The sequence below is a fragment of the Cervus canadensis genome, chromosome 11, assembly GCF_019320065.1.
Source record: "Cervus canadensis isolate Bull #8, Minnesota chromosome 11, ASM1932006v1, whole genome shotgun sequence".
Lineage (NCBI taxonomy): Eukaryota > Metazoa > Chordata > Mammalia > Artiodactyla > Cervidae > Cervus > Cervus canadensis.
Window position 1 is genome coordinate 37,503,693 of NC_057396.1, and position 24,782 is coordinate 37,528,474.

General features: G+C 38.2%; 1 protein-coding gene across 3 annotated transcripts in view; it reads right to left on the minus strand.

Annotated features, from left to right (window-relative positions):
* The window catches only part of USP47 (ubiquitin specific peptidase 47), a 100,051-nt gene extending 77,001 nt beyond the window's left edge, over nt 1-23,050 (minus strand). For all 3 annotated transcript variants that reach the window (XM_043483018.1, XM_043483017.1, XM_043483016.1), the window contains exon 1: nt 21,549-23,050. In XM_043483018.1, coding sequence (XP_043338953.1) covers nt 21,549-21,587 — 39 coding nt within the window. In that variant the 5' untranslated portion in view covers nt 21,588-23,050. The remainder of the gene's footprint in view (nt 1-21,548) is intronic.
* Between the last annotated feature and the right edge of the window lie 1,732 nt (nt 23,051-24,782).

Genomic DNA, 24,782 nt, shown 5'->3' on the forward strand with positions numbered 1-24,782 from the left:
TCCACTTACATGAAGTACCTAGAATGGTCAAATTCATTGAGAGAAAAAACAGAATGGTGGTGGCAGAGACTGAGAAGGGGAAGTGAGTAGGGGAATAGAAATTATTGTTAAATGAGCCCAGTTTTGCAAAATGAAAAGATTTCTGTGGATGGATGATGGTAAGTAGCACAATGACATTAACGTACTTAATATCCCTGAATTGTACACTTAAAAATGTTTGATGGGAAATTTTGTTATGTGTATTTTACAATTTTTTAAAATATAAAAATTAAAAGAATTTATGACTAAAATTTGTGGAAGCAGCAAAAACTGTCTGCAAATTGGGTTTCCAATGGTTCTGTATTACAGACACATAATATGCATGAAATATATTATGGATATATGTAAATATATATATGAACATGAAATTAATCCCTATTTTTTTCTTTTAAACAAAAAAATTATTTTTGCATATTGATTAAGGATTTTCAAATAATTTGAGTGTAGATATACATACATGTAGGGCTTCCCTGGTGGCTCAGTGGTAAATCCTCCTGCAATGCAGGAGACGTGGGTTTGATCCCTTGATGGGAGATCTTCTAGAGAAGGAAATAACAACCAATTCCAGTACTCTTGCTTGGGAAATCCCATGATCAGAGGAGCCTGGCAGGCTATACTCCACAGGATCACAAAAGAGGTGGACATGACTTGGTGACTAACAATGATATTTAGGTTGGTGAAAAAGTAACTGTGGTTTTGGACCGTGAATTTTAAATCATTACAACTAGGTTCAAACACATCTTTACTAGTCAAAATAGGAACCATTACAATCAACAAATTTTGCTATCAAGAAATAAGTTTGTTTATTCCTGTAGCATTAAAAACCTGTGCTTTGGGATTTGACGAACTCTTGGAAAGCATTTTCTGCCTCTTGCTGGTTGTGGAAGCATTTTCCCTGCAAAAAGTTGTTGAGATACTTGAAAAAATGGTAGGTGGTTGGTGAGAGGTCAGGTGAATATGGCAGATGAGGCAAAACTTTGCAGCCCAATTCGTTCAACTTTTGAAGCATCGGTTGTGTGACATGCAGTCAGGTATTGGGCCCATTCTGTTGACCAACGCCAGCTGCAGGCGTTGGCAGTTCTCAGTGCATCTCAGAGATCTACTGAGCATACCTCTCAGAGGTAATGGTTTCACCAGGATTCAGAAAACTGTCGTAGATCAGATGGGCAGCAGACCACCAAACAGTGACCATGACCCTTTTTTGGTGCAAGTTTGGCTTTGGGAAGTGCTCTGGAGCTTCTCAGTCCAACCACTGAGCCGGTCACCACTGGCTGTCGTATAAAATCCACTTTTTGTTGCACTTTACAATCCAATCAAGAAATTGTTCATTGCTGTTGCACAGAATAAGGTGACAACTCAAACAGTGATTTGTTTTTAAATTTTCCATCAGCTCATGAGGTCAGCTCACTTATCAAGTTTTTTCACCTTTCCAATTTGCTTCAAATGCCTAACGACCGTGCTGAGTTCTTCAGCAACTTCTAATGTATATATAGCTATTCTGAAATTTTTAATAGCTATCATTTAAATATACCACATTTCCTATTCTAAGTCCTTTAGGGAATTCTCTAAACAAAATATACTCATTCAGGAAAATAACTTCATAATAGCTGATGCTTCTGGAAGCACAGTGTGCTCTTAAAACTTCCAAGTAAATTTTTAAAAGTTGAATTGATTTTGTAAACTCTGAAAAGTTTCCAAACTGATTAAAAATATTTCTCTACTGCAAGCGCTTTTAAATATTTAAAAGGAAGTTTGATAACATATTTAATCTGACAGTTAAGCAATCAATCAGATGATTCATCACACACGACATGGAACTATAATACATATTTAAAGAGGGATGGACCTTTGGACATCAGATCAAGCTCTTTACTTTATAGATGTACAAGAAATTCAGAAACCTTAAGTGACATGCCTAAGGTCCCATACAAACACAGATCTCTTAAGAAATACAAATTTTCTGATGACTTCATGATGTTGAAATATTTGTGTCATTAAAATTATAATAATAGTATTTTTCCTCTCACTTTTATCCTAAACTATTCCCACTTTTGCCATACTCACTTAATTGTTGTTATACTACTGTTAACTGGTAACTCGCTAAAGTTTAGGCATCTAAACTTAGAAACTAAACAAACTACTCTCTGGAGGATGTACAGTATGTCCTTTACTATTCCTGTTATCTTTATTTTTGATTACAGCTAAGTTTTCTTCTGTGAGTAGGCTGTTTTGATAAGCAGTGACTCAGCTTGTGATACAACTGACTTGTTTACAAGTCTTGAAATGTTCCACTGCATTATTACTAATTCAAAATAGCTTGTTTATATTATCTGTAATCATGCTTTTTATTTAGAAGCATGGAAAATAAATTTTATAATACTCTGAACATGAAATTGTCAACTAAAAAAAAAAGTTAAGGTTATTTAATACTATTTAAAGACTTTATTTCCTATTGGACAAGTCTACAGAGCAGAGTAATGTGGTGCAGATGCAAAAACGCTAGTCTAGAACCCTTAAGTCAAGGTGGCTACTTTCCTTTTAGCTGTGTAATCCAATGCAAGTCACTTATTTCTGACTCGCAGGGTCCACAAAGAGTTTTACCAAAAATCAAAAGACAGAATATGTTGAAAATGCTCTATAAATTATAATAATAAAATATATCATAAAATCATACAAAATATATTATACTAGAACTATCAGTTACCATCCTTATAACAGACTTTCTATATAATTCTCAACAACAAAAATACTTATGATTTATATTATTTACAATTTCAGAAGATCTTTTTTGAGTAATAGAAATTTCATCAGACAGGGAAAATCTCCAGAGATCTTTTGTTTTCTGATTGCACAGACTTCTTAGAAAGTTTAAAAACCTACTACTGAAAAAGCAGCAAAAAAACCCTACTACCGAAAAGTTTACGTTTGATTTACAATTTAGAGACAAATCCCTCATTCCCTTCTCCAGTGGATCTTCCCAATGCAGGGAATGAACCTGGGTCTCCTGCACTGCAAGTAGATTCTCTGTTTGTGCCAGCAGGAAAGTCCATAATTTAGAGACAAATCCCTCATTTCAGAGATGAAGAAAAAAGAAGAAAAAAAGAAAGGCCCAGAAAGGATAAGCAATTAATAAGGCAAAGTCAAACCAATGAATTTTCTGATTCCCAAACTGTTATCCTCTCCACCAATCAGCTAATATATGATACTCTTTAATGAGTCTATCAAAATTAGTCATATTTTTAATACAACGACTAGTTTTCTCTATGTAAATTACCAACTCTCTTAAAAATAGGTACTCTTTTTACTCCTCTCTCCTAGCAGTACTAGCAAAACTTTAAATATGTAATACTCAATTAAAATATGATTTAAAAAAAATCAGAATTGGGAAAAAACCTCAAGCACAAGAAAAGATACTCTACATCATTAGTCATTATAGAAATGCAAATTCAAACCACAGAGATATCACTACACAGTAACTAGAATGATTAAAAAATTAAACTGAAAAATACTGACATTGCCAAGTACCAACCTGGAGGCAGAGCAATTAGAACGTGCATACATTGCTGAATGGAATGCAAAATGGCACAGCCATTTCAGAAAAGAATTTGGGAGTTTCTTATGAAGTTAAACATGCACTTACCATACGAAGACATTTGTCTACCAAAAGAAAAAGCTGTACACAAATATTTGTAGCAGCTTATTCAGAATCACCCCAAACTGGAAATAACCCAAATGTTCATCAGTTAATAAATAAACAACTGTGGCACTGGACAATAAAAAGGAAGCCCGCTGACACACGTGATTAACACAGATAAACCTCACAGTTTTATGCTGGGAAGAAGTCAGGCCCAAAACGCTCCATACTACTTGAATTCCAGTTATATAAGGAAAGGTAAAACATGAGGGCAGGAAACACATCAGCGGTTGCAAGGTCTGGAGGTGGCAGATGGGGTTGATTACAACAGGAATGGGAAAACTTTTTTTAAGGTGATGGAGATGTTTTATATATTGATTGTGATGCTGATTACACAACAGTGTAAGCTTGCCAAAATTCATAAAACTGTACATCCTTTTAAAGGAGCAAATTTTACTGTATATAAATTATACATAAATAAACCTGACTTTTTTTTTTTTTTTTTAAAGCCTCATTCTAGCTCTCCACTACCTAAGACATTAAGTTATGGAGCTTTTATAGCCTTCATGCTTCCTTCCCTAAAAATGAAGGATCTGTAATACCTAACTACTACCTCCCTTCCCGTGTTAAATCCTATTCTGAGTTGTAGAAGAATTTTCTGCATCAATGTCTATTTTTGTTAGAATTCTTTAAATTACATTTGGGTTATATTAATGGTAAATAATGTAATAGTAAACAAATATTTCAAGATGTGAATTTAGAATGTCAAAATCAAAGCAAAGGTATTTCTTAGATGTCTTTTAATAAGAGATTTCATTGTTATGTATCTAATTTTTCACCTATTTCCTTTCATTATCACAAAGTGCTATTAACAAAGTAATAAATTACACAACTTCGTGTAAACTTAAAGGCAACAAAATAAAAATACCTAAACACCTAAAAGGGCAGACATTTTTAGCTATAAAATGGAAGAAATGTACATGAATTCATAGAAAGTTTTTGTATATTTACAAAAGCCATATGTATCTTTTACCAGATAAGTCATATAAAAATTCTACTTTCTAATGCAACCTGGAACTGGGGTTGTAATCAAGAGCTCCTTCTGGTAAAATTTTATTTGGAGCATTGGGGAAACCCTTGGGAAGATTTAATTAACTCCCTAATTAAAAACATTCCTTGTTAGTGTTCTTAGCTGCTGCTGTGGCGGCTGCTACCAGTCCACAGTCTAGTATCAGTACCACTTCCAGCCTGCTAAAGCTGCTGAAAAAAGGCTAGGTAAACAGGGAGTTCTCTATACTGTCTCCTAGAGCTCCCCTGGTGGCTCAGACAGTAAAGAGTGTGCCTGCAATGCAGGAGACCCAGGTTTGATCCCTGGACAGGGAAGATCCCCTGGAGAAGGAAATGGCAACCCACTCCAGTATTCTTGCCTGGAAAATCCCATGGATGGAGGTGCCTGGCGGGCTACAGTCCTTGGGGTCGCAAGGAGCTGGACACGACTTTCAATACCAAGACAAATGCCTGTAAAGCACTCAAGAAAGCAACCGCCACAAACGTAGCTCACAAGAACATGCCTTATACTGAAAAGGTGAAGAAACCACATTTTCATAAGCATCATACAGTGGCTGTCGCTGAAAATCGGAAGCACGTGTAACTTCTCATTTGCAAACTTCCCTTCCACCATTGAGTGTGAGAAAATGTTCAGGACTTCAAACCAGATCTACACTACCAAAGTGCAGATACCTTCACATTTCTGGAGGCAAATGAGACCTATCTAGTTAGCCTATTTGAAAATGCCTACCTGTGTGTTATCAGTATCAAATATGTAACTACTATGCCAAAGGATATGCTGCCAGCATGACTCATATGTGTAGAACGCACTTAAGAAGCATTACAAAGGCAAACATTTTATTCTTAAAAAACAAACAACCAAAAAAAAGTACCTACTTATATGACTGCAAATGAGGGGGAAAAAAAACCACCAGGTGAGAGAATAGGTATTATAGCAAATTCCACTTTGCCCCATTTTCATTTGTGTGTAAATGTTTAATATTAATGCAGGGACACAAAACATTCAGGCAAGTAAACAATGTTTCAACGAACCAGTTTCAATGAATTTGCTTATAACAATTATAAACAAATCTGTTAACTTTTTCTGCCCTCCCCCCAAAAAATTCCTGCCCACTCATGTCTACACAATAAAAACCTAAATTCCTTTATGCATACAGAGCCTTTAGAATTTTAAGACACAATCTGCCAGAACTATCTTCTCTCATTCACCCCAGGCATGCCATGCATTTACCCCAAACTTTGTCACTTTTAAAGTGCATTACAGACTTTAGTGTTTGAAATGTTATTTTTCCTAACTAAAAGCTCTTATCTTCTCTTTACTTGGCAGTCATCTTTTGCAACCCAATTTAAGTGTTCTCACAGAACCCCCTAAATAAAGCTGTTGGCTCCTCCCTTAGGGTCCCACTTTATTTCCACATTATGCATTTGTCTCTTCACAAATTTTTGTTTCCCAAACTAGACTAAACTAGACTAGCATCTAGAACTAGGTCAGATTTCTTATTCATCTTTGATTCTCTGATCCATGGCAGCTACTAACTCAGTGCTTAACTGAATGAATTCGACAGTACTAGGAGCTACAGAAATCTACATTAAGAAAAATTAAAGTATATTTATGATGAAATAAAAATAGGTAATATCACTTGATACAAGAAAGATATTTATAGTCAAACTACAATGCTTTGGTTACTCTAGAAGATTTCACTTAGGTAACAAATGAAGGGCATGGCTTTCCCAAAGTTAGGCCAAAGGTGCTAGACTCACTGTGTACCAGTGGTCCCCAACCTTCCAGGCACCAGGATCGGCCTCACGGTAGACAATTCCTCCACAGACGGAGGGAGGGGTGCATGGGGGGGACTTTGTGTTTCACCTGGCCCTCCCTGCCTGCCATGTGGCCCAGTTCCTAACAGGCCACAGACTGGTACCTGTCCCTGGCCTGGGGTTTGTAGGGACCCCTGCTGTACAGAAAGATTTAAGTCCAGGTCTTTTGCCTTAACTATGTCACTTAGCCATTAATTTTTCTCTACTGGAAAGCCACTGTACTTCTGCTAATACGTGAACAACTCTGCAAGTCACAGCAATTACACAGCATCAAATCTAAAGCACAGTCATGTTGTTGTGTAGCCAACAAAGGCCCGTCTAGTCAAAGCTATGGTTTTTCCAGTGGTCATGTATGGACATGAGAGTTGGACTATAAAGAAAGCTGAGCACCAAAGACCTGATGCTTTTGAACTGTGGTGTTGGAGAAGACCCTTGAGAGTCCCTTGGACTGCAAGGAGATCCAACCAGTCCATCCTAAAGGAGACCAGTCCTGGGTGTTCATTGGAAGGACTGATGCTGAAGCTGAAACTCCAATACTTTGGCCACCTGATGTGAAGAACTGACTCATCTGAAAACACTCTGATGCTGGGAAAGATCGAAGGCAGGAAGAGGAGGGGATGACAGAGGATGAGATGGTTGGATGGCATCACCGACTCAATGGACAGGAGTTTGAGTAAACTCCGGGAGTTGGTGATGGACAGCAAGGCCTGGCGTGCTGCAGTCCATGGGGTCTCAAAGAGTCGGACACAACTGAGCGACTGAACTGAACTAAGTCACTAAGTTATGTCTCATTCTTCTGCGACCTCATAAACTGTAGCCCCGCCAGGCTCCTCTGGCTACGGGATTTCTCAGGCAAGAATACTGGAATGGTAGCCATTTCCTTCTCCAGGAGATCTTTCCGACCCAGGGATCCAAGCTATCTCCTGCTTGGCAGGCAGAATCTTTACCACTGAGCCACCTGGGAAGCCCACAATCAGTAATACAACTGACAAAAAAAGACAAGTTAATTGGCTCTTCTATTCATGTCAACTGGTTATACTTTAGAGTTTTTGAAAGTCAGAATTATCAAACACATTAAGTTCTCCCAGAAACAAACATTCTTAACATGGATCCTGCTTTAAAATAACATTTCACACTGAATCTTATGAACAAATAACTTGTTAATCTAGTAAGTTATTTCAACAAATATCTATATATTATAAATCAATTTTTCTTAGGATCTTATTAGATTAAAAAGTTTCATTTAAAAGCTGTACTTTGTTACATGTTTCAATTATTAAAAAGCAGTAAGAACAGGTCTTACTTGATAATATAAAAAACCTATCAAATCTAACAATCATTTAGGATTTATGCTGACAGGTCATATCAGATCCATGACTTCAAACAACTAAGCATATTCAATAACTAAGACATGACTTCATTTTTATTTAATCAATACATATTCATGTACAGCATATTATGTGGCCCCTATACCAATATATGATGAAGATAATAACAATAATGAAGGTAGTAACATTTATTGTAACAGATAACACTTATAAGAGTGTTTATTAGGTAAAGACACTCTATATGTATTAACTCATTCAATTTTCCCAAAAGCCCAAGGAGGTAGTTACTAGCATCTGCATTTAACTTAGGTACTGGGAAGTTAAATAACTTGCCCAAGGTCACAAAACTGGTACTTGAACCCAGGCTCTCTGACTGTTGTGTCTTGACTTTTAATTAACTTTAATAAAGAGGTGTAATTTTTCAAATGTCAAAAGTTACAGCATTATGGCATTTCAGGGTTAGAAAAATGGTATTAGATTGGAAGAAGAAAATCAGCAAAGGTTTCTTATACTAGTAAGAAGGGCTAGATTTTGCTGTTTAGGTAGCATTTTAACAGCTTGCTTTTAAAAAGCATAAAAAATTCAAGACAGTTCCATGCATGGCCAAAAAACTTTTTTTTTAAATTTTAAAAATAAAATTTAAATGTATTGGGAATTACCTGGCAGTCCAATGGTTAGGACTCAGCATTTTCACTGACAGGGCCCAGTTTTGATCCCTGGTAGGGGAACTAAGATTCTGCAAGCAGCATGGCATAGCCAAAACAACAACAACAAACAAACAAGAAACACAACAAATTCAAGACACAGATCTCAGGAAGTTTCATACAAAGAGTAATCTCTCAACATTCTCAAGAGTAGGTTTCAGTGACAGTCTCATATCAATGAAAATGTTCATATCCATGGCTACTTTATTTTTTTTAAAGTCTTCATTGAATGTGTTACTATACTGCTTCTGTTTTACGTTTTTATTTGGCCATGAGGCATCTGGGATCTCACCTCCCCAACTGGGGATCGAACCAGCATTCCCTACATTAACGGGAAGGCAAAGTATTTACCAGTGGGCCACCAAGGAATTCCCTCTATGTCTACTTTACGTATGCTTGGTTCAGTTTAGTTTCATTAAACAAAAGAATAGGGCAATTACTATTGTTCCCAAACCTGAGACAAAGTAAACAGAAGTATGCAGTAGAGAGGAGACATCTGTTTACTTACACTACAACTATATCCATCCCTTCTTCCATTACACTAACAGAAAACCAGGCTCAGGAAAAATACACATTAAGAATTCTTGATCTAAAAGGTCACATCACTTTTGCCAATCATCCGCCATCACTGCTAGTCACAATCATTTTGCCAAAGACTTAAAAAAATTTTTTTTCAATGTTGATTTTTATTTATTTGGCTGTGCCTGGTGCCAGGTCTTAGTTGCCGCATGTAGAGATCTAGCTCCCTGACCAGGGATTGAACCTGGGTCTCCTATATTGGGAACTTGGAGTCTTAGCCACTGGACCACCAAGAGAAGTCCTGCTAAGACTTTTGTTTGTTTGTTTTAAACAACAGAGAAGAAGGTTCGTAGAAAATTAGATTGTAAGCAGCAATACTTGAATAGAACACTTTAAAATCTGTGCAACAAGCCTCATAAAAGAACATGCCTCTGCTTATCATGACACCTATCATGCTGTCTTAACTAAGTAAGGTCCTCAAAGCCAATGAATTGGTTTTTAAAGTAGACGTCTTCTGGAACCTTAATTTACAATAGGTAGCTGAAAATAAATTTAATGCTATGTTTTTCACAAGTCCCTATTTTCAACCCAATCTTTTCTTTCCATTTGGGCTAGAGTGGTGATGGTACACAAGTACTCTGGAAATGCATTGTGCTTCTCCCCTTTGTTTTGGCAAAAATTACAATATCTGGCACTAAGAAACAAAACATTTATATGACTAATTCAGAGAACGGAAAATTAAAGAGAGGCAACAATCCTAACAATGTACTTAAGAAAGTACTTAAAGAGTAGTTTTCATGTAAAACTCAAAGTTCATCCATTTAAGACTCCCTAAAAACCAGATGTTAAAAAAACACTTGGTATTATTCACTCAGGGCAAGTGACACATGCCAGCATGCAGCACATCAGAGAAGAGCCACTAACGTAGCTGAATGTGGCTCAAACAAAACTGGCTTGGGGCAGGAGACAACAAAACATTACGAATTTCTAGTTAAAGAGGACAGATTGAATGCAAGCATTGAGCGAAGCGTCCCAAAATATCTCTGAAACAAGAACAGAGAAAATTTTTAAAGAGCATAAATCCATAGGAAACCAAAAATATGATTTTAGAAGCTGGAAAGCAGAACAGGTGGTAATGACTCTTACACCAGAGAAGGTTGAAACCTCTATTAGCCTCAACGAAAAACAAAGACACCTGGTTTATAGCACATGTCACATTTACATTCACAGCAAAAGACCTCTAAACTCTTTGGAGAAGTGGTTGATCGTAGTGTTGAGGCAGCGCAAACAGAAGATGGGCTGAAGCATTATGTGGTGCCACAAAGCAAAGACATGCTCAAAAAGCAAGGATGAGCACAGATGCCAATCAGAAAGAGCTTCCTCGGCCAAGACTGCAACAGCTTGAGCAACAAAATTATTAACAATAATTTGGGGTTATAATACAAAGAATAAAATAAAATCTGTAAGTCTATACTGATATAAATAAATAAGTAAATAAATGGGGGAGAAGGGACAGCTTCTGCTCACAAAAGAATTCCAATTAATAAACATAGAAATGAGTGAAAGAGAAAATCGTAACAGTAGCAAGATCTATACATGGATGCTATAACCAGAGGGCAGAAGTTTAAGCACAAACAGGATATCTGCATGGTCTCAAAGTAGTCAGTAATTATTAAAGAGGAAAATAGTAACTTCACAGTGGAGAAACCTAGCAGAATCACCTGAACTTAGTGATCAAAGGTTAATATGACCAGTAGGACACGTCACCATCATGCCATCTCCACCCCCCTCCAAATGATGCACTGAAAAGGACATATCACTTCTGTGATATCCTTCTCTTTAACAACCTCTGTTAATCTTGAGAAGACATCAGGCAAACCCAAATTGAGAGCCATTTTGCAAAAATGACTAGTACTGTTTAAAATGTCAAAATCATGAAAAAGAAGAAAAGTCTGAGAAAGTGTCACAAATAAAGGAAACTAAGGAGACATGACAACAAAATTTAATGAGGTATTCTGAATTTGGACCTTGGAATAAAAAGAAATATTAGTGGAAAACTAGTTAAATCTAAGCAAATTCTATAGTATAGTTAGTAGTATTGTACTAAGGTTAGTTTCTTACTTTTAATAAGTGTTCTATGATTTATATAAAGAGATTACCATAAGGAAAAGCTTGGTGATGGGTGTACGGGAACTCCGTGTATTCTTTTCAAGACTTCTATTAAAAAAAAAAAAAATTAAACAGAAAAACCTAAAAGGCTAGCTGTTTCAGGTACTCTGGAAGCAAGAGTGAAGTCCAAGCTAGAACAGGAGATCAAAGTCTGCTTAAGAAACAGTCAAAACTTCCATATCCTCTCTCTTCTACTCTTTGACCCCTTCTTGGCAAGAGACTAAACAATCTCAGGAGAGTATAAAACAAGGTATCTCTGGACAAGAGGATGCCAGGTGCAACTGAATTTGAAGCCTGCCATACTGGAAAGTGGCTTTCCAGGTGGTGCTAGTGGTGTAAAACCTGCCTGCCAATGCAGAAGCCGTAAGAGACCTGGGTTCGATCCCTGAGTCAGGAGATCCCCTGGAAGAGGGCATGGCAATCCATTCCAGTAATTTTGCTTGGAGAATTCCATGGACAGGAAGATCCTGGCAGGCTACAGTCCAGGGTCACAGAGTCAGACTCAACTCAGCAGGCATGCATACTGAAAACTGCAGAATTAAATGAAAGTGTACTTGTGCACTTCATGATAAAATCCACATTCCCTTTTCCTACTCAACTCCAAAGTCTGTTCTCTTCAAGGAACAGACCAGAAATCTTTTCTGGGAAATCAATTCAGCACAAGAGAAAAACCTGTCACTGGGAGTCCGCAAGGAAATTATCCAGACATATCCAATGAACAGGGAAAACCATAATCACACACTGGCAGAGCTTCCATTCAGCTTTTTAAGGGCCCTCTTCTAAGTAAGCACTAACTTCCAAGGAATACCAGACATCTAAAAAAACATCTAATATAAAAGACAAAGCCCAAAGCCAACAAACAGAAAAAGGAAATTTGGAGAAAAGAGAGAATATTCATAGAAGAAATGTATCAATAATTCCCTAAGAGAGAAAAGATATTGTATCCGTGAAACAAAAGAATATTATCATTTAAACTTTTTTAGGAAAAAAAAGTACTTGGAAATTATAAACATAATGGCAGAAATAAAACCTTAGTAGAAGAATTAGAAGATAAAGTTGAGAAAAATCTCCCAGAAAGCAGAGGAAAAAGAAAGAAATGGAAAATAGATGTAAAAACAGAAGAAAATGAGAGAAGCCAGTCAGTAGGCCTAACACCTAAACAACAGGAATTCAAGAGAAACAGAGAAAACAAAGGGGAAGAAACCAAACAAATTACTTAAGGAAATTTCCTAGAACTGATAAGATAAATTTCAGATTGAATAAGACTACCCTGAATCCAGCAGAAATGGAGAAAAACAGACCTTTACACATAATCCAGAAATTTCAGAACTCTAAGGGAAAAGATTCTCCAAGCTTCCAGAGGAAAAATAAGATTCAAAATCTTCTAGGCATCTGATGTCTCAACAGCAACACTGAAAAAAAGACAGCAATGGAGCAATGTTTTCAAAATTGAGAAAAAATATTTCTGACCGAGAATTCCCTGCCCACCAAGCTATCTACAGAGAGAATAGAAACAACATTTTAAGGTATGTGAAGTTTCAAAAAAATTACAGCCCATCCTGAAAGCTATTGAAAGTAGTCCTCCAAAATGAGAACACAAAGAAAGATGAAGGCATCAGATACAGAACCAGGAACTCCTAGAGAGACCTGAAGGAAACTAAGATGATTATAAATATAAATAAGACAACAGGTGCAATTCAAGAAAATTCATCCAAAGAAACTGGTAGGTCTGGACATAATAATGAGAAGATTTATACACTTCAGAGTGTGGACTAACTCAGGGTTTCTCAACAGTAGCACTATTGACATTTTGGGCCACATAATTCTTTGCTGTAGGAGGCTGTCTAGTGCAGTTAGGACGATGCTTGGCAGCATAGCTTGCTTCTGCTCACTAGACATCAGAAGCACACTCCTGCCCTTGCTCACCTACCCAACATCGCCAATATCCTTAGCTGAGAAGCACCTGGTGAAATTAGTAACAAGTACAAAGAAAACTAAGCAAAAACAAATTTTTAGAAAATATTAACTCATGGAAAACACAAAATGCTACACAGGAAGGGAAAATAATCACTATAAACCACAAAGCTGAACTATGTATTATAGCCACATTGACATAAACTTTGGAATTTTATGTATCCGAACAACTTGCAATCTGACAATACTAGGATGACTGGGCAGAAATGAGAAGTGTGTCTCTGTGTTTGGGGACAGTAGTAAGCCCAAACTTCCATCGTGGGAAGTCAGTAGACAATTTCTTCAACTGAAAAATCACGAAGGACAATGACAGGAACACTACTTTGAAATATGGAGATAAATGTCTGAAGAATGAGTGGAAAGTGGCTGCCTCTGGAGAGCCTGAAATGAAGGGGCAGGGAATCTGTACAGCAGAGCTATTCCACTCTTTTAGATATGTGCATGTATAACGTTGATAAAAATTAACTGTAAAAAACAAATCAATTGAAACTATATTATGAAGGACTTTCCTACTGCCTAAGGCCACAGTGACTCAGAAACAAACAGCTATACAACTTTGAGGAAGTTACTTACTCTTTACACATACTTTCTATCTATCTACAAAATACACAGTGAAAGAGCTGCCTTAAAGAGCTTTATATGTATTAAATGAGAAAAGAGTGTAAAATGTTTAGCACTGTCTGGCACAAAGTGTTTATAAATTGTATCTAGTATTTGATTTGCAATCAGAGGGTAATAATTATAAATTTTAAAACAGGTAAGTCATAATCTCATGTGTTTTAGAAAGTAATGGCTATTGTGGGGAAGACAGTTACTAAAGAAAAGAGCCTAGAAGCACAGAGACCATTTAAAAGGCCGGTACTGGAATGAGACAATAGATAGAGGCAGAGCCATGAAGAAAAAGGTAAGGATACAAGAGACATTTTGCAAGTGATGGTCTAACTACAGATGCAAAAAAGAGGAGTTAAAAAAATGTTCTAACTTAAGCAAACAGAAGATGATGACAGTAACTCAACAAGAGAGCACAAAGAATTATGCTGGGAGGAGGACATAAGAAGAGAGGAAAGAGAAATGAGGTTGATACTACACATATTTAATCTATAGGTGCTAGAGTACAACCAACTACAGATATCCACTATGCAGGTGGAAATCTGAAACTGGAAGAGAGGTCAGGGCTTGAGAAATTAAAAACATGTAAATTACAATCAAAGGTTGGAGCCATACAAATTAAAAGAATATTCATTTGACATGCTCCGTAATAGATACTGATGGAACTGATTTTAAAAAAAGAAAAAAAAAAAAAAGACAATAGAGATGAAAAACAAGCTGTTTTAATGTTTTGGGGATCTCAATATCAATGGCCCTGATACAGTTATGAGGTCATTGTGAAGTTCAAATGAGTTAATACACAAAAAGCACATACAACAGTATGTGACATTTAATAAATGCTCAATAAATTTTGGGTTATTAGTATCATCATTAATTCCAGATAGAAGTAGTGTTTATTGACTTCCCTAGTTAAGAACCCACTGGCCAATGCAGAAGACAAGGGTTAATCCCTGGTCTGGGAAGATTTCACATGCTGTGGGGCAATTAAGCCCATGCTCCACAATAAGAGAAGTAGTGATTATTACATGGAAAAGAGAGGCAGAAAAAAATCCACTGAGATATGGAACCACATATTCTTTTCTTTTACTTTTCCATCCTTTCTACATTTATATTCTCCTTGGACACCACTTTAAGTATTGCAGTGAAAGTATTATTTTAAAACCACTAGGTACATTGTAATACCCTTAATTATACCATAAGACACTTGAGGAAAAAATAATTTTTTTCTACTTTTTCTAAATATTCCCTCTATGGCAGCATACAGCAATGTACAGTGAGTACTCAACAAATACTAATGTCACAAATTCCTTATAAGGAAACAGAATAAAAGCAACAAAGCAGTAAATAAAAATTGGAATGATATTAAAAACAAAAGATCTCAAAGTCAACATCAATATACAACAATTCAAAGACATACAGTAGAGTGAAAAGATAAGGGAAAAAGCTTTATTGTTAACCACACAGAACAGACCACACTCTCTTTGCTCTCCTCTGGGTACAACAATTAGGAGAAATACAAAAAACACTGGATTATGTCTAAAACAGAGCAAGCTGAGAACACTTAGAGAACTGAGGATGCTCAGACTTTATTTATTTTTTTCAATTTTAAAGTTTGTCTTTTTTTTTTTTTCCATTTATTTTTATTAGTTGGAGGCTAATTACTTTACAATATTGTAGTGGTTTTTGCCATACATTGACATGAATCAGCCATGGATTTACCTGTATTCCCCATCCCGATCCCCCCTCCCTCCTCCCTCCCCATCCCATCCCTCTGGGTCTTCCCAGTGCACCAGCCCCGAGCACTTGTCTCATGCATCCCACCTGGGCTGGTGATCTGTTTCACCCTAGATAATATACATGTTTCGATGCTGTTCCCTCAAAACATCCCACCCTCGCCTTCTCCCACAGAGTCCAAAAGTCTGTTCTGTACATCTGTGTCTCTTTTTCTGTTTTGCATATAGGGTTATCATTACCATCTTTCTAAATTTCATATATATGTATTAGTATACTGTATTGGTCTTTATCTTTCTGGCTTACTTCACTCTGTATAATGGGCTCCCGTTTCATCCATATCATTAGAACTGATTTAAATGAATTCTTTTTAATGGCTGAGTAATATTCCATGGTGTATATGTACCACAGCTTCCTTATCCATTCGTCTGTTGATGGGCATCTAGGTTGCTTCCATGTCCTGGCTATTATAAACAGTGCTGCGGTGAACATTGGGGTGCACGTGTCTCTTTCAGATCTGGTTTCCTCGGTGTGTATGCCCAGAAGTGGGATTGCTGAGTCATATGGCAGTTCTATTTCCAGTTTTTTAAGAAATCTCCACACTGTTCTCCATAGCGCTGCGTACCTATGGACACCTTATCTTCAACAAAGGAGGCAAGGATATACAATGGAAAAAAGATAACCTCTTTAACAAGTGGTGCTGGGAAAACTGGTCAACCACTTGTGAAAGAATGAAACTAGAACACTTTCTAACACCATACACAAAAATAAACTCAAAATGGATTAAAGATCTAAATGTAAGACCAGAAACTATAAAACTCCTAGAGGAGAACATAGGCAAAACACTCTCCGACATAAATCACAGAGGGATCCTCTATGATCCACCTCCCAGAATATTGGAAATAAAAGCAAAACTAAACAAATGGGACCTAATGAAACTTAAAAGCTTTTGCACAACAAAGGAAACTATAAGCAAGGTGAAAAGACAGCCCTCAGAATGGGAGAAAATAATAGCAAACGAAGCAACAAAGGATTAATCTCAAAAATATGCAAGCAACTCCTGCAGCTCAATTCCAGAAAAATAAATGACCCAATCAAAAAATGGGCCAAAGAACTAAAGAGACATTTTTCCAAAGAAGACATACAGATGGCTAACAAACACATGAAAAGATGCTCAACATCACTCATTATCAGAGAAATGCAAATCAAAACTACAAAGAGGTACCATAACACGCCAGTCAGGATGGCTGCTATCCAAAAGTCTACAAGCAATAAATGCTGGAGAGGGTGTGGAGAAAAGGGAACCCTCTTACACTGTTGGTGGGGATGCTCAGACTTTAGAACAGAGCTTTGTCCTCCTACTCCCTTCCCCTATGTTCAATAATGAAAAAAAACCTATCCTTTGGAAAATGATTTAAAATTTCTCTGCTATCCAGAGCCAACAATCAAAAGATGGCAGTTATAGAGATCTAGACTTCTCTCAGCTCAAAAACTTAAAACAGATCTCTTAAAAGATGAAGATGTTACCTGAGAGGTCATGAAGGTATTCAAGCTGAGGTTGGAAAAGAGCTTGCCAAGGATGTTATGGAAAACATCCAAGCAGGGGAAATTGGTTAGAAACTGGTTTCCTTGCAACCCTATAACCAGATCAATGAATATTACTGAAGATCTGCTTCAGAAAGGACACTATCCTAGACCTATAGTTGTTGTTGTTGTTCAGTCATTCAGTTGTGTCCAACACTTTGGGACCCCATGGACTGCAGCACACTAGGCTTCCCTGTCCTTCACAATCTTCTGGAGTTTGCACAAACTCATGTTCACTGAATCAGTAATGCCATCCAACCATCTCATCCTCAGTCATCCCTTTCTCCTCCTGCCCTTGACCTTTCCCAGCATCAGGGTCTCTTCCAATGAGCTGGGTCTTCTCATCAGGTGGCCAAAGTATTGGAGCTTCAGCATCAGTCCTTCCAATGAATATTCAGGACTGACTTCCTTTAGGATTGACTGGTTTGGTCTCCCTGCTACACAAGGGACTCTCAAGAGTCTTCTCCAGCACCACAATTCAAAAGCATTAATTCTTCAGTGCTCAGCCTTCTTTATGGTCCAACTCTCACATCCATACATGACTACTGGAAAAACCATTGCTTTGACTATATGGACCTTTGTCAGCAAACTGATGTCTCTGCTTTTTAATACACTGTCTAGGTCTGTCAAACCTAGACAAACCAGACCTACACAAACCTAGACAAACCTAAACCTATAGTACAAAAAAAAAAAAGCATGGGTGAGAGAGACACATAAAGATCTCTGCTGGCAAGACATCCATAATGAATACTAATAAAATACAGCTGAGACTATAATAGATGACCAGTGAACCAGTGAAGTTGCTCAGCCGTGTCTGATTCTTTGCGATCCCATGGACTGTAGCCTATCAGGCTCCTCCATCCATGGAATTTTCCAGGCAAGAGTACTGGAGTGGGTTGCCATTTCCTTCTCCAGGGGATCTTCCCAACCCAGGGATCAAACCCAGGTCTCCTGCACTGTAGGCAGACGCTTTACCGTCTGAGCCACCAGGGAAGCCCATAATAGACGACACAAAGCACTATTTACTAATTGGCAAATGAATTCTGTTCATATATAAGTCTTCTAAGAAGGAGAAATCTTTAAGGTTAAATGGTCAGAAAAGTTTTTTAAGAATAAATGAGATATGAGATACTTAAGGAAAGATGTGTATGAATGTTCTGAATTGGTGGGCAGAAGTAGGAAAGAGGCGGCAGCACAAATAGAAGTGAAAAGCAAGTTAAAGAAAAACCTGTTTGGCTACATTAAAAACTTGCTTTGAAGGAGAAGAGATAAGCTTTCTGAAAGGGAAGACTGTGGCCAGAATCAAACTGTATCAATACTAGGTCTTGAACACCAAGCTAAGTAGCTTCAAATGTATCTTGTATACAGCATCTGTATCAGCTACTTAACTCTACTATAGCCATCAGTCAATAGTAAAAAATGGGCATGGCTGTGTTCCAATAAAACTTTATTTATGAATACTGAAATCTGAATTTCATATACTTCCATGTATCACAGATTATTATTATTTTGATATTTTTCAACAATTTGACAATGTAAAAATCATTCTTAACTCATGGGCCAAACAAAACAGGCTACAGGCTGAATTTGGCCCAGGGACTGTAGTTTGCCAAGCCCTGCATGACGCTTAGCTGCCTTCTTCAGCAATCTAAGGTACAGTTTTGTCCTTGAGCTTCTGGGACCAGAATAATATATATTCATTCAACAACTGCACACACATGAGTGCATATATTTTATCAATATATCTAAATCTAGTAAGGGTCAGAGGTTCCCTTTTTTATTTTTTCAGAGGTTCCCTTCTAAAAAAAAAAAAGATAAAGTTTTCCATATAGTTGGTAATAAGCCATTAGAACAGAACCAAGACATTTTAAAATTCTGTAATTTACTTTCACAAAATAAATACAGTTAGAGAGTTACAAACCATTCTTACAGAGCCCCTAGGTTACATGGAGGGATGTGTAAAATAAGAGGATAATCAAGGGGATGTTGAGTTCTAGTCCTAGCTCTGTCATTTATTTACTCATTATATGACCCTGAACAAGTCCTTTCCAAACCTCTGGCCCTAATTTCCTAATCCGTAAAAGTGAAGGGCATAAGTTATAATACCAGATGATCACATCACTATGTGCTCTCTCAGCTTTAACACTATATAATTCTACTTCTACCAGACAGAGGATGACAAAGATCAGACAAAAGTGATAATTAAAGACACAGAAAAAGAGAAAGACATTGACCAAATGAGTGACCAGATAGGACAAACAGGTATGGAAAAAACGCCCCAAAATACAGCATTACTAAAATCAAGGATTTTTTTTTTTTTTCAGTATCAAATGCAAAAGAAAACTCAAGGAAGAGAAGCAGGCAAGAAGAGGAGTACAGCCATCAAAAAAGAATGAACCACTTAACTAGTGAAAAAAATGACAGACCTGAGATTTGAGAGTACTGTGCATGCTTCCAGGAATCATGAAAGGAGTGAGGGAAAAAGAAAAGATTGAAGATGAGTCTGGGGAATAGAAAATAAAGGCACGTGATCCAGAAGGAGTAAGAAACAAAAACGTCAGAACTTAGGGTGAGTTTGAAGCCTCAGGTAAAGGAATTAGTCTTAAAGGAGAGGCATTTAATCTTTAAAAAGAAAAAAAATTTATTAGGGTATAGTTGCTTTACAATGTTGTGTTAATTTCTGCTGTACAAGGAAGTAAATCAGCTGCATGTATACATATATCCCTCCCCTCTTGGATCTCCCTCCTGCCCCCCAATTCTCTTCCTACCCATCAGTGAGGCATTTAACCTCTAAAATCCAAAAGGTAAAAGCAGCACTGCAGGTATGTTCCTGTGGAAGTGTATATCTATATCATGTTGTCTATAAACCAAATTATTAGGGAAATAAACCTAATATTGAGCTTTCATAAAGCAAAGTTCCACCAATATTTTCTAATGGTCAAAAAATTAAGAAAGGACTAATTTTGCTTTTCACGGAAATGAAAACCAGCACTGCGTAGCTCTAAAAGAAAATTCATTTTTATCTCTATCTCATAGTATCTATCACTTTCATCCTTGCTTAAGAGTTACTTATGTAGAAAATTGCTTAGCCCCTACTTGGAGCTCCATGAATACTAGTGTTACCTTAGTAGCCTTATAAGTACCCAAGGCAAGAATTCTGATTAATTCATGTTTATTATTTTCTGTGCAGGTGGTTCTTGATGAATAAATACTGACACATAAGAACTGAGTTTTAAAAAACTGTTCTTGCAAAACAATCATCTGATAAAGTTGAGAAAATATTCCTATCACTTATACACAACTCCAATAATACTTTTGCAGTGTCAGGGCTTGCTCAAGTAGCAACAAACAGCTACAAAGCAACCAAAAAAGGCAAAAAAAGAAAAAAAAAGAAGGATTAAAAAATTTTAAGAACATCACCCAAAACTATCAAGATCGATATAGCTAATTTCAACCGACACTTGCATCCATTTGAGGTATATGAGAAATAAAAATCCAAAGTATTCGCCTGATGATCAGCCAGTTAAAAATACACATTTGGACACCCTGAAGATATTTATACAGCCAACAGAGATACTATTAATATATTGAAATTCACTGGCCAGTGCTGGATTCTATCATTAATCTTCTCCTGCTATTCAAGAGAAGCCAAGAAGTCAAGCCTTCTCATATCACTTGCTTTTAAGAATATAAGTCACCCAAACTGGCATACACAACCCAACTACAAAAAGTAGTTCAACTCTCCATATGGTAATGCCTCGCTGCCTCTTACCTTTACTTGAAAGTCACATTTACTACTTTTCAACGATCTTCGGTAGGCCCCATTTAGGCAGGCCCATAGTACCACCAAGTAAGAAACAGGAGTTCAAAAAAGTCCTAACAGTTAACTGCCCTCGCACAAAGCTCAAGTTGGGCGTAGATTTCACAAGCCCTGAGAGCTATGCCACTGTCAAAACCATAAGCAGCACCGTCACCCTGTCGTGCACATCGGCCACTGTTGCAGCATTTTTTCTTTGAAATTACCTCTCCACCTTGGCTCAATATGTTAACTACTTAAGCTACCTTCTCCCCCCAGAGCAGGACCAGATTCCTTCCAGTCCGCTCCGTTTTTGTCCAGCACCACAAATCCAAGGGGAGAGGTCTCCGCTCCCCCGACCCCCGAGGTCCAGCCCGGTTTCCCAACTGCTCGCCGCACCCACCGTGCACCACCCTCCCCCCCACCCCGCCCCGCAACCCCGCACCACACACCTCCTCCTTCCCCCACGGCCGGGCCAGCCCACGAACTGGGCCCGCAGCCCGCCCCTCGCCCCGGCCTGCGCTGCTTGCAGCGGCCGCAGGCCTCGGGCCTAGCCTCCTCCGCCGGCCCCTCACCTCCTTCGGGACCAGTTGGTTCTCCTCGCCGGGCACCATCGCTCAGACTCCGGCCGCTCCTCTCCGCCCTGCCGGAGGAGGGGGAGGGTGGCGGCGCCGCTCTAGCTCAGGAGAAAAACGGCAGCGGAAGTCATCCTCTCCACCGCCGGCGCTCGGGCTATCGCGGAGGCCTCAACCTGGGCCTCAGACACCAACGCGCAGACACCGACCCAAGGCTCCGCCGCCGCCGCCGCCGTCGCCTTCGTCGTCGGCCCCTCCCCCCGCCCGCTGCAATCAATGGAAAAATGGCGGCGGCCGCTCTCGCGAGAATTCGGGCCGTCGGGCTCCGAGCCCGGCGCCTGGCGCCCAAGGTGCCCAGACAGCTGTCGCTCGCAACTAATTACCTCGGCTGTCACTCGGCTTCGAGATGTATAAAAGTGGTAGAGCGGTCAAGGAAACGCTTTTCGGAGAGGGGTTCCAGACTGTCCATCTCGGGACTCCCCCTGCCGGCAGGGAAAGGACCAGGCCTCAGGTCCTCCATGCCTTTCAGGGCTCTTCGGACTCTCCGCCCACCGGGGAGAGACTCGACCCTAAAGCCTCACCTCTGGCCCTACTACTAACACCTCTCGCCCTCCCTGTTAGAAGAGCTCCTGAACTCTTTCCCTCTTTACAGACTTCCGGCCTCTGCCTGGAAGAGAAAGCATCACGGACTGTCTCCCGGCCTCCGCCCTCAGACACGGTCCCAGCCAGAAAGGATTGCGTTTTCTTTCCCCCTCTCCCCACCCTCCCGAGGGCTCGGCTCGAGGGACCTCAAGTCTAGTCTCCTGCTTGGGGAGGGGACAAGTCCATAGCTCGCGAAAGAGGTATCACTTTCCTCCAGCCTCCCTCCATCAGAGCTGCACTCTGCTGGGCCATTTCGGGGAACTTCCTTCTCGGACAGGTTCAAGTCTGGGGCTGAGATAGCTTCAGAGAGTAGGGCTTCAGTTTGGACCTAGGATCCTCTTTTAAAAATGTTTTTAAAGTATGTTAATCTCCTGTGGCAGTAAGCATTGTACTGTTTTATAGACAGCAAATTTTGCGATGGTTATTTTTCCAAATCCTGCTCATTCCTCAAACCTCCCCTTATGAAAACATGGTGGGATGTCCTTCTTGAAGACTTCTGTGGTACAGCGATGTTTTCGCACTCGGAGATAATATAATTCTGATACGTTCCTAACACCCACAGTATCAACTACCTGTCTAAACTGTGTGTGCTCTCCAAACGTTTTTTTTTTATTGCGCTTCCATATTACAGAAAAAGTCTCTATACTTATGTAAGTTTAGACACGTCCTGTTGTGTATGATGTAAAGCCTTTTTAAAGTGTAAAAAGGAGATGAAATAAACATTTAAAGTAGCTATATTAATTATATTTTAAAAATCCGTGTTATTTTCACTAAAAATATTTAGTGAAAGCAATATGATTGACTAGGTTTCAGTGATTTTAAAAATCTGTAACACTTTATGAAACAGTTATTAAAATATGTGATTCAACGTTCAGGTTATTTCTGTACTTCGTTTTAACTGCTGTCATAAGCTGAAAAAGATAACTCACAAAGATACGTAGATCCTAATGGAAGAAACACATCTTTGGCTGCTCTTACTAATGCAAGTATCCATTTTTGTCACTTCCATCCACCAACCATGAAAAGTTTTTGTTTGAAATTCAACTAGTAACTTTCTATCTTCCCTAATGTCAGTTAGAAGATGTTGCATTTTTATATATTTTCAAAACTCTTTGGAATGCATTGCTTGGAAGATTTCTTCTAACAGGTTGGAAAATTCTGCCTTCAAGTTTTAGTATACATGTATAAGCTGTTTGTTTGTTTTTTGAATACTGATCTTGTGAGTATTTAAATTTTTGATATTTTGTGTATCATAGATTTTTGCGTTAATTTTCACTTTTTAAAATACTGCATGTAGATGTTCATCTTGATTGCTGAGTTTGGGGCATCCTCTTAAATTTTGGGCCCGAAGTGCATGCCTCACTTGCCTCACTATAGCCCCAGCCTTGGATAGCACACAATATGTCATCTTACATCAAAAAATCACGTAATGGAAATATTCTCAAATCTCTGATTTCAAAATGTCATGCCCACTACTTAATAAGATGGCTTCTGTAGAGCTCATGCTAGAAGCAGATATGTCATCTCTATCATCTTCCCCTTTACGCCTGCTTTATTATCTCCAACCCATGTTTTCTTTCCAGAGATCTTTTTTAGCTATTTTCATTTTTGTGGGGGTTAATTTAATGAAATAACAATATAATTGGTAAATCTACTTAACCCAGCACACCTAAACTGGAGGAAATCACAATATATTAAGACAAAAGAAAATGAAGAAATCTCCAAATTATTCTCCTTGTTGTCTCATACTTTTCACTCAGTAGTGAGATGCCAGTGTCAATCTATGTATTAAATATTTGAAAGACTTGACTTTTGTTTTTAGATAAAAAATAACTATTTTTCAAAGTTTTAATGTTTTCTTTCCACCATCTACCATCTCTGATTGTACACTCTTCTCTTTAAATGCCATTGGCATGAATGTACTAGAGTCTGATATCCTGGTATGTATACAATAAATATTTGTGGATAAGTATATGAATGCAGAATTGATTAATAAATGAACAAATAGTTATGGCTACCTTCCTAGTAAATAAAATTATTGCCATTACATGTATATGTGTTTGTTTATTTTACATATAGATTTTATGTCTCCAGCCTTGACTTCTCCCAGGGGCTCCAAATGCATGCATCCACCTACCTTTTTGATTACTCAAAATGCCTCACATTTAGCTTGACTAAAGTAAAACATTTGATTTCCAAGTCTCCCACCTACCTCCTGCAATATTTACTCTCTCAATTCTCCCCATCTCAATAGCCTACACCATTCTCAGTTCAGTCTATCAAACCAAAATCTTGAGGATCTTCATCTTATATTCAATTAATTACTAAGGGCTGTTGCTTCCCACTCTGAAATAAAATATATCCCAATCCAACCTTTTTTTAAAAAAATTGACTGTGTGTGTCTTCATTGCAGCATGTAAGGTCTAGTTCCCCAAATAGGGATTGAATCCAGGCCTCCTACTTTGGGAACATGGAGTCTCAGCCACTGGAACACCAGGGAAGTCTCTGACCACTCCTCTTTATATCCAGTGCTGTCCATCTCACTCCAATCACCATCATTTCTTGCCTGAATGAATGCATTTGTCTCCTAGC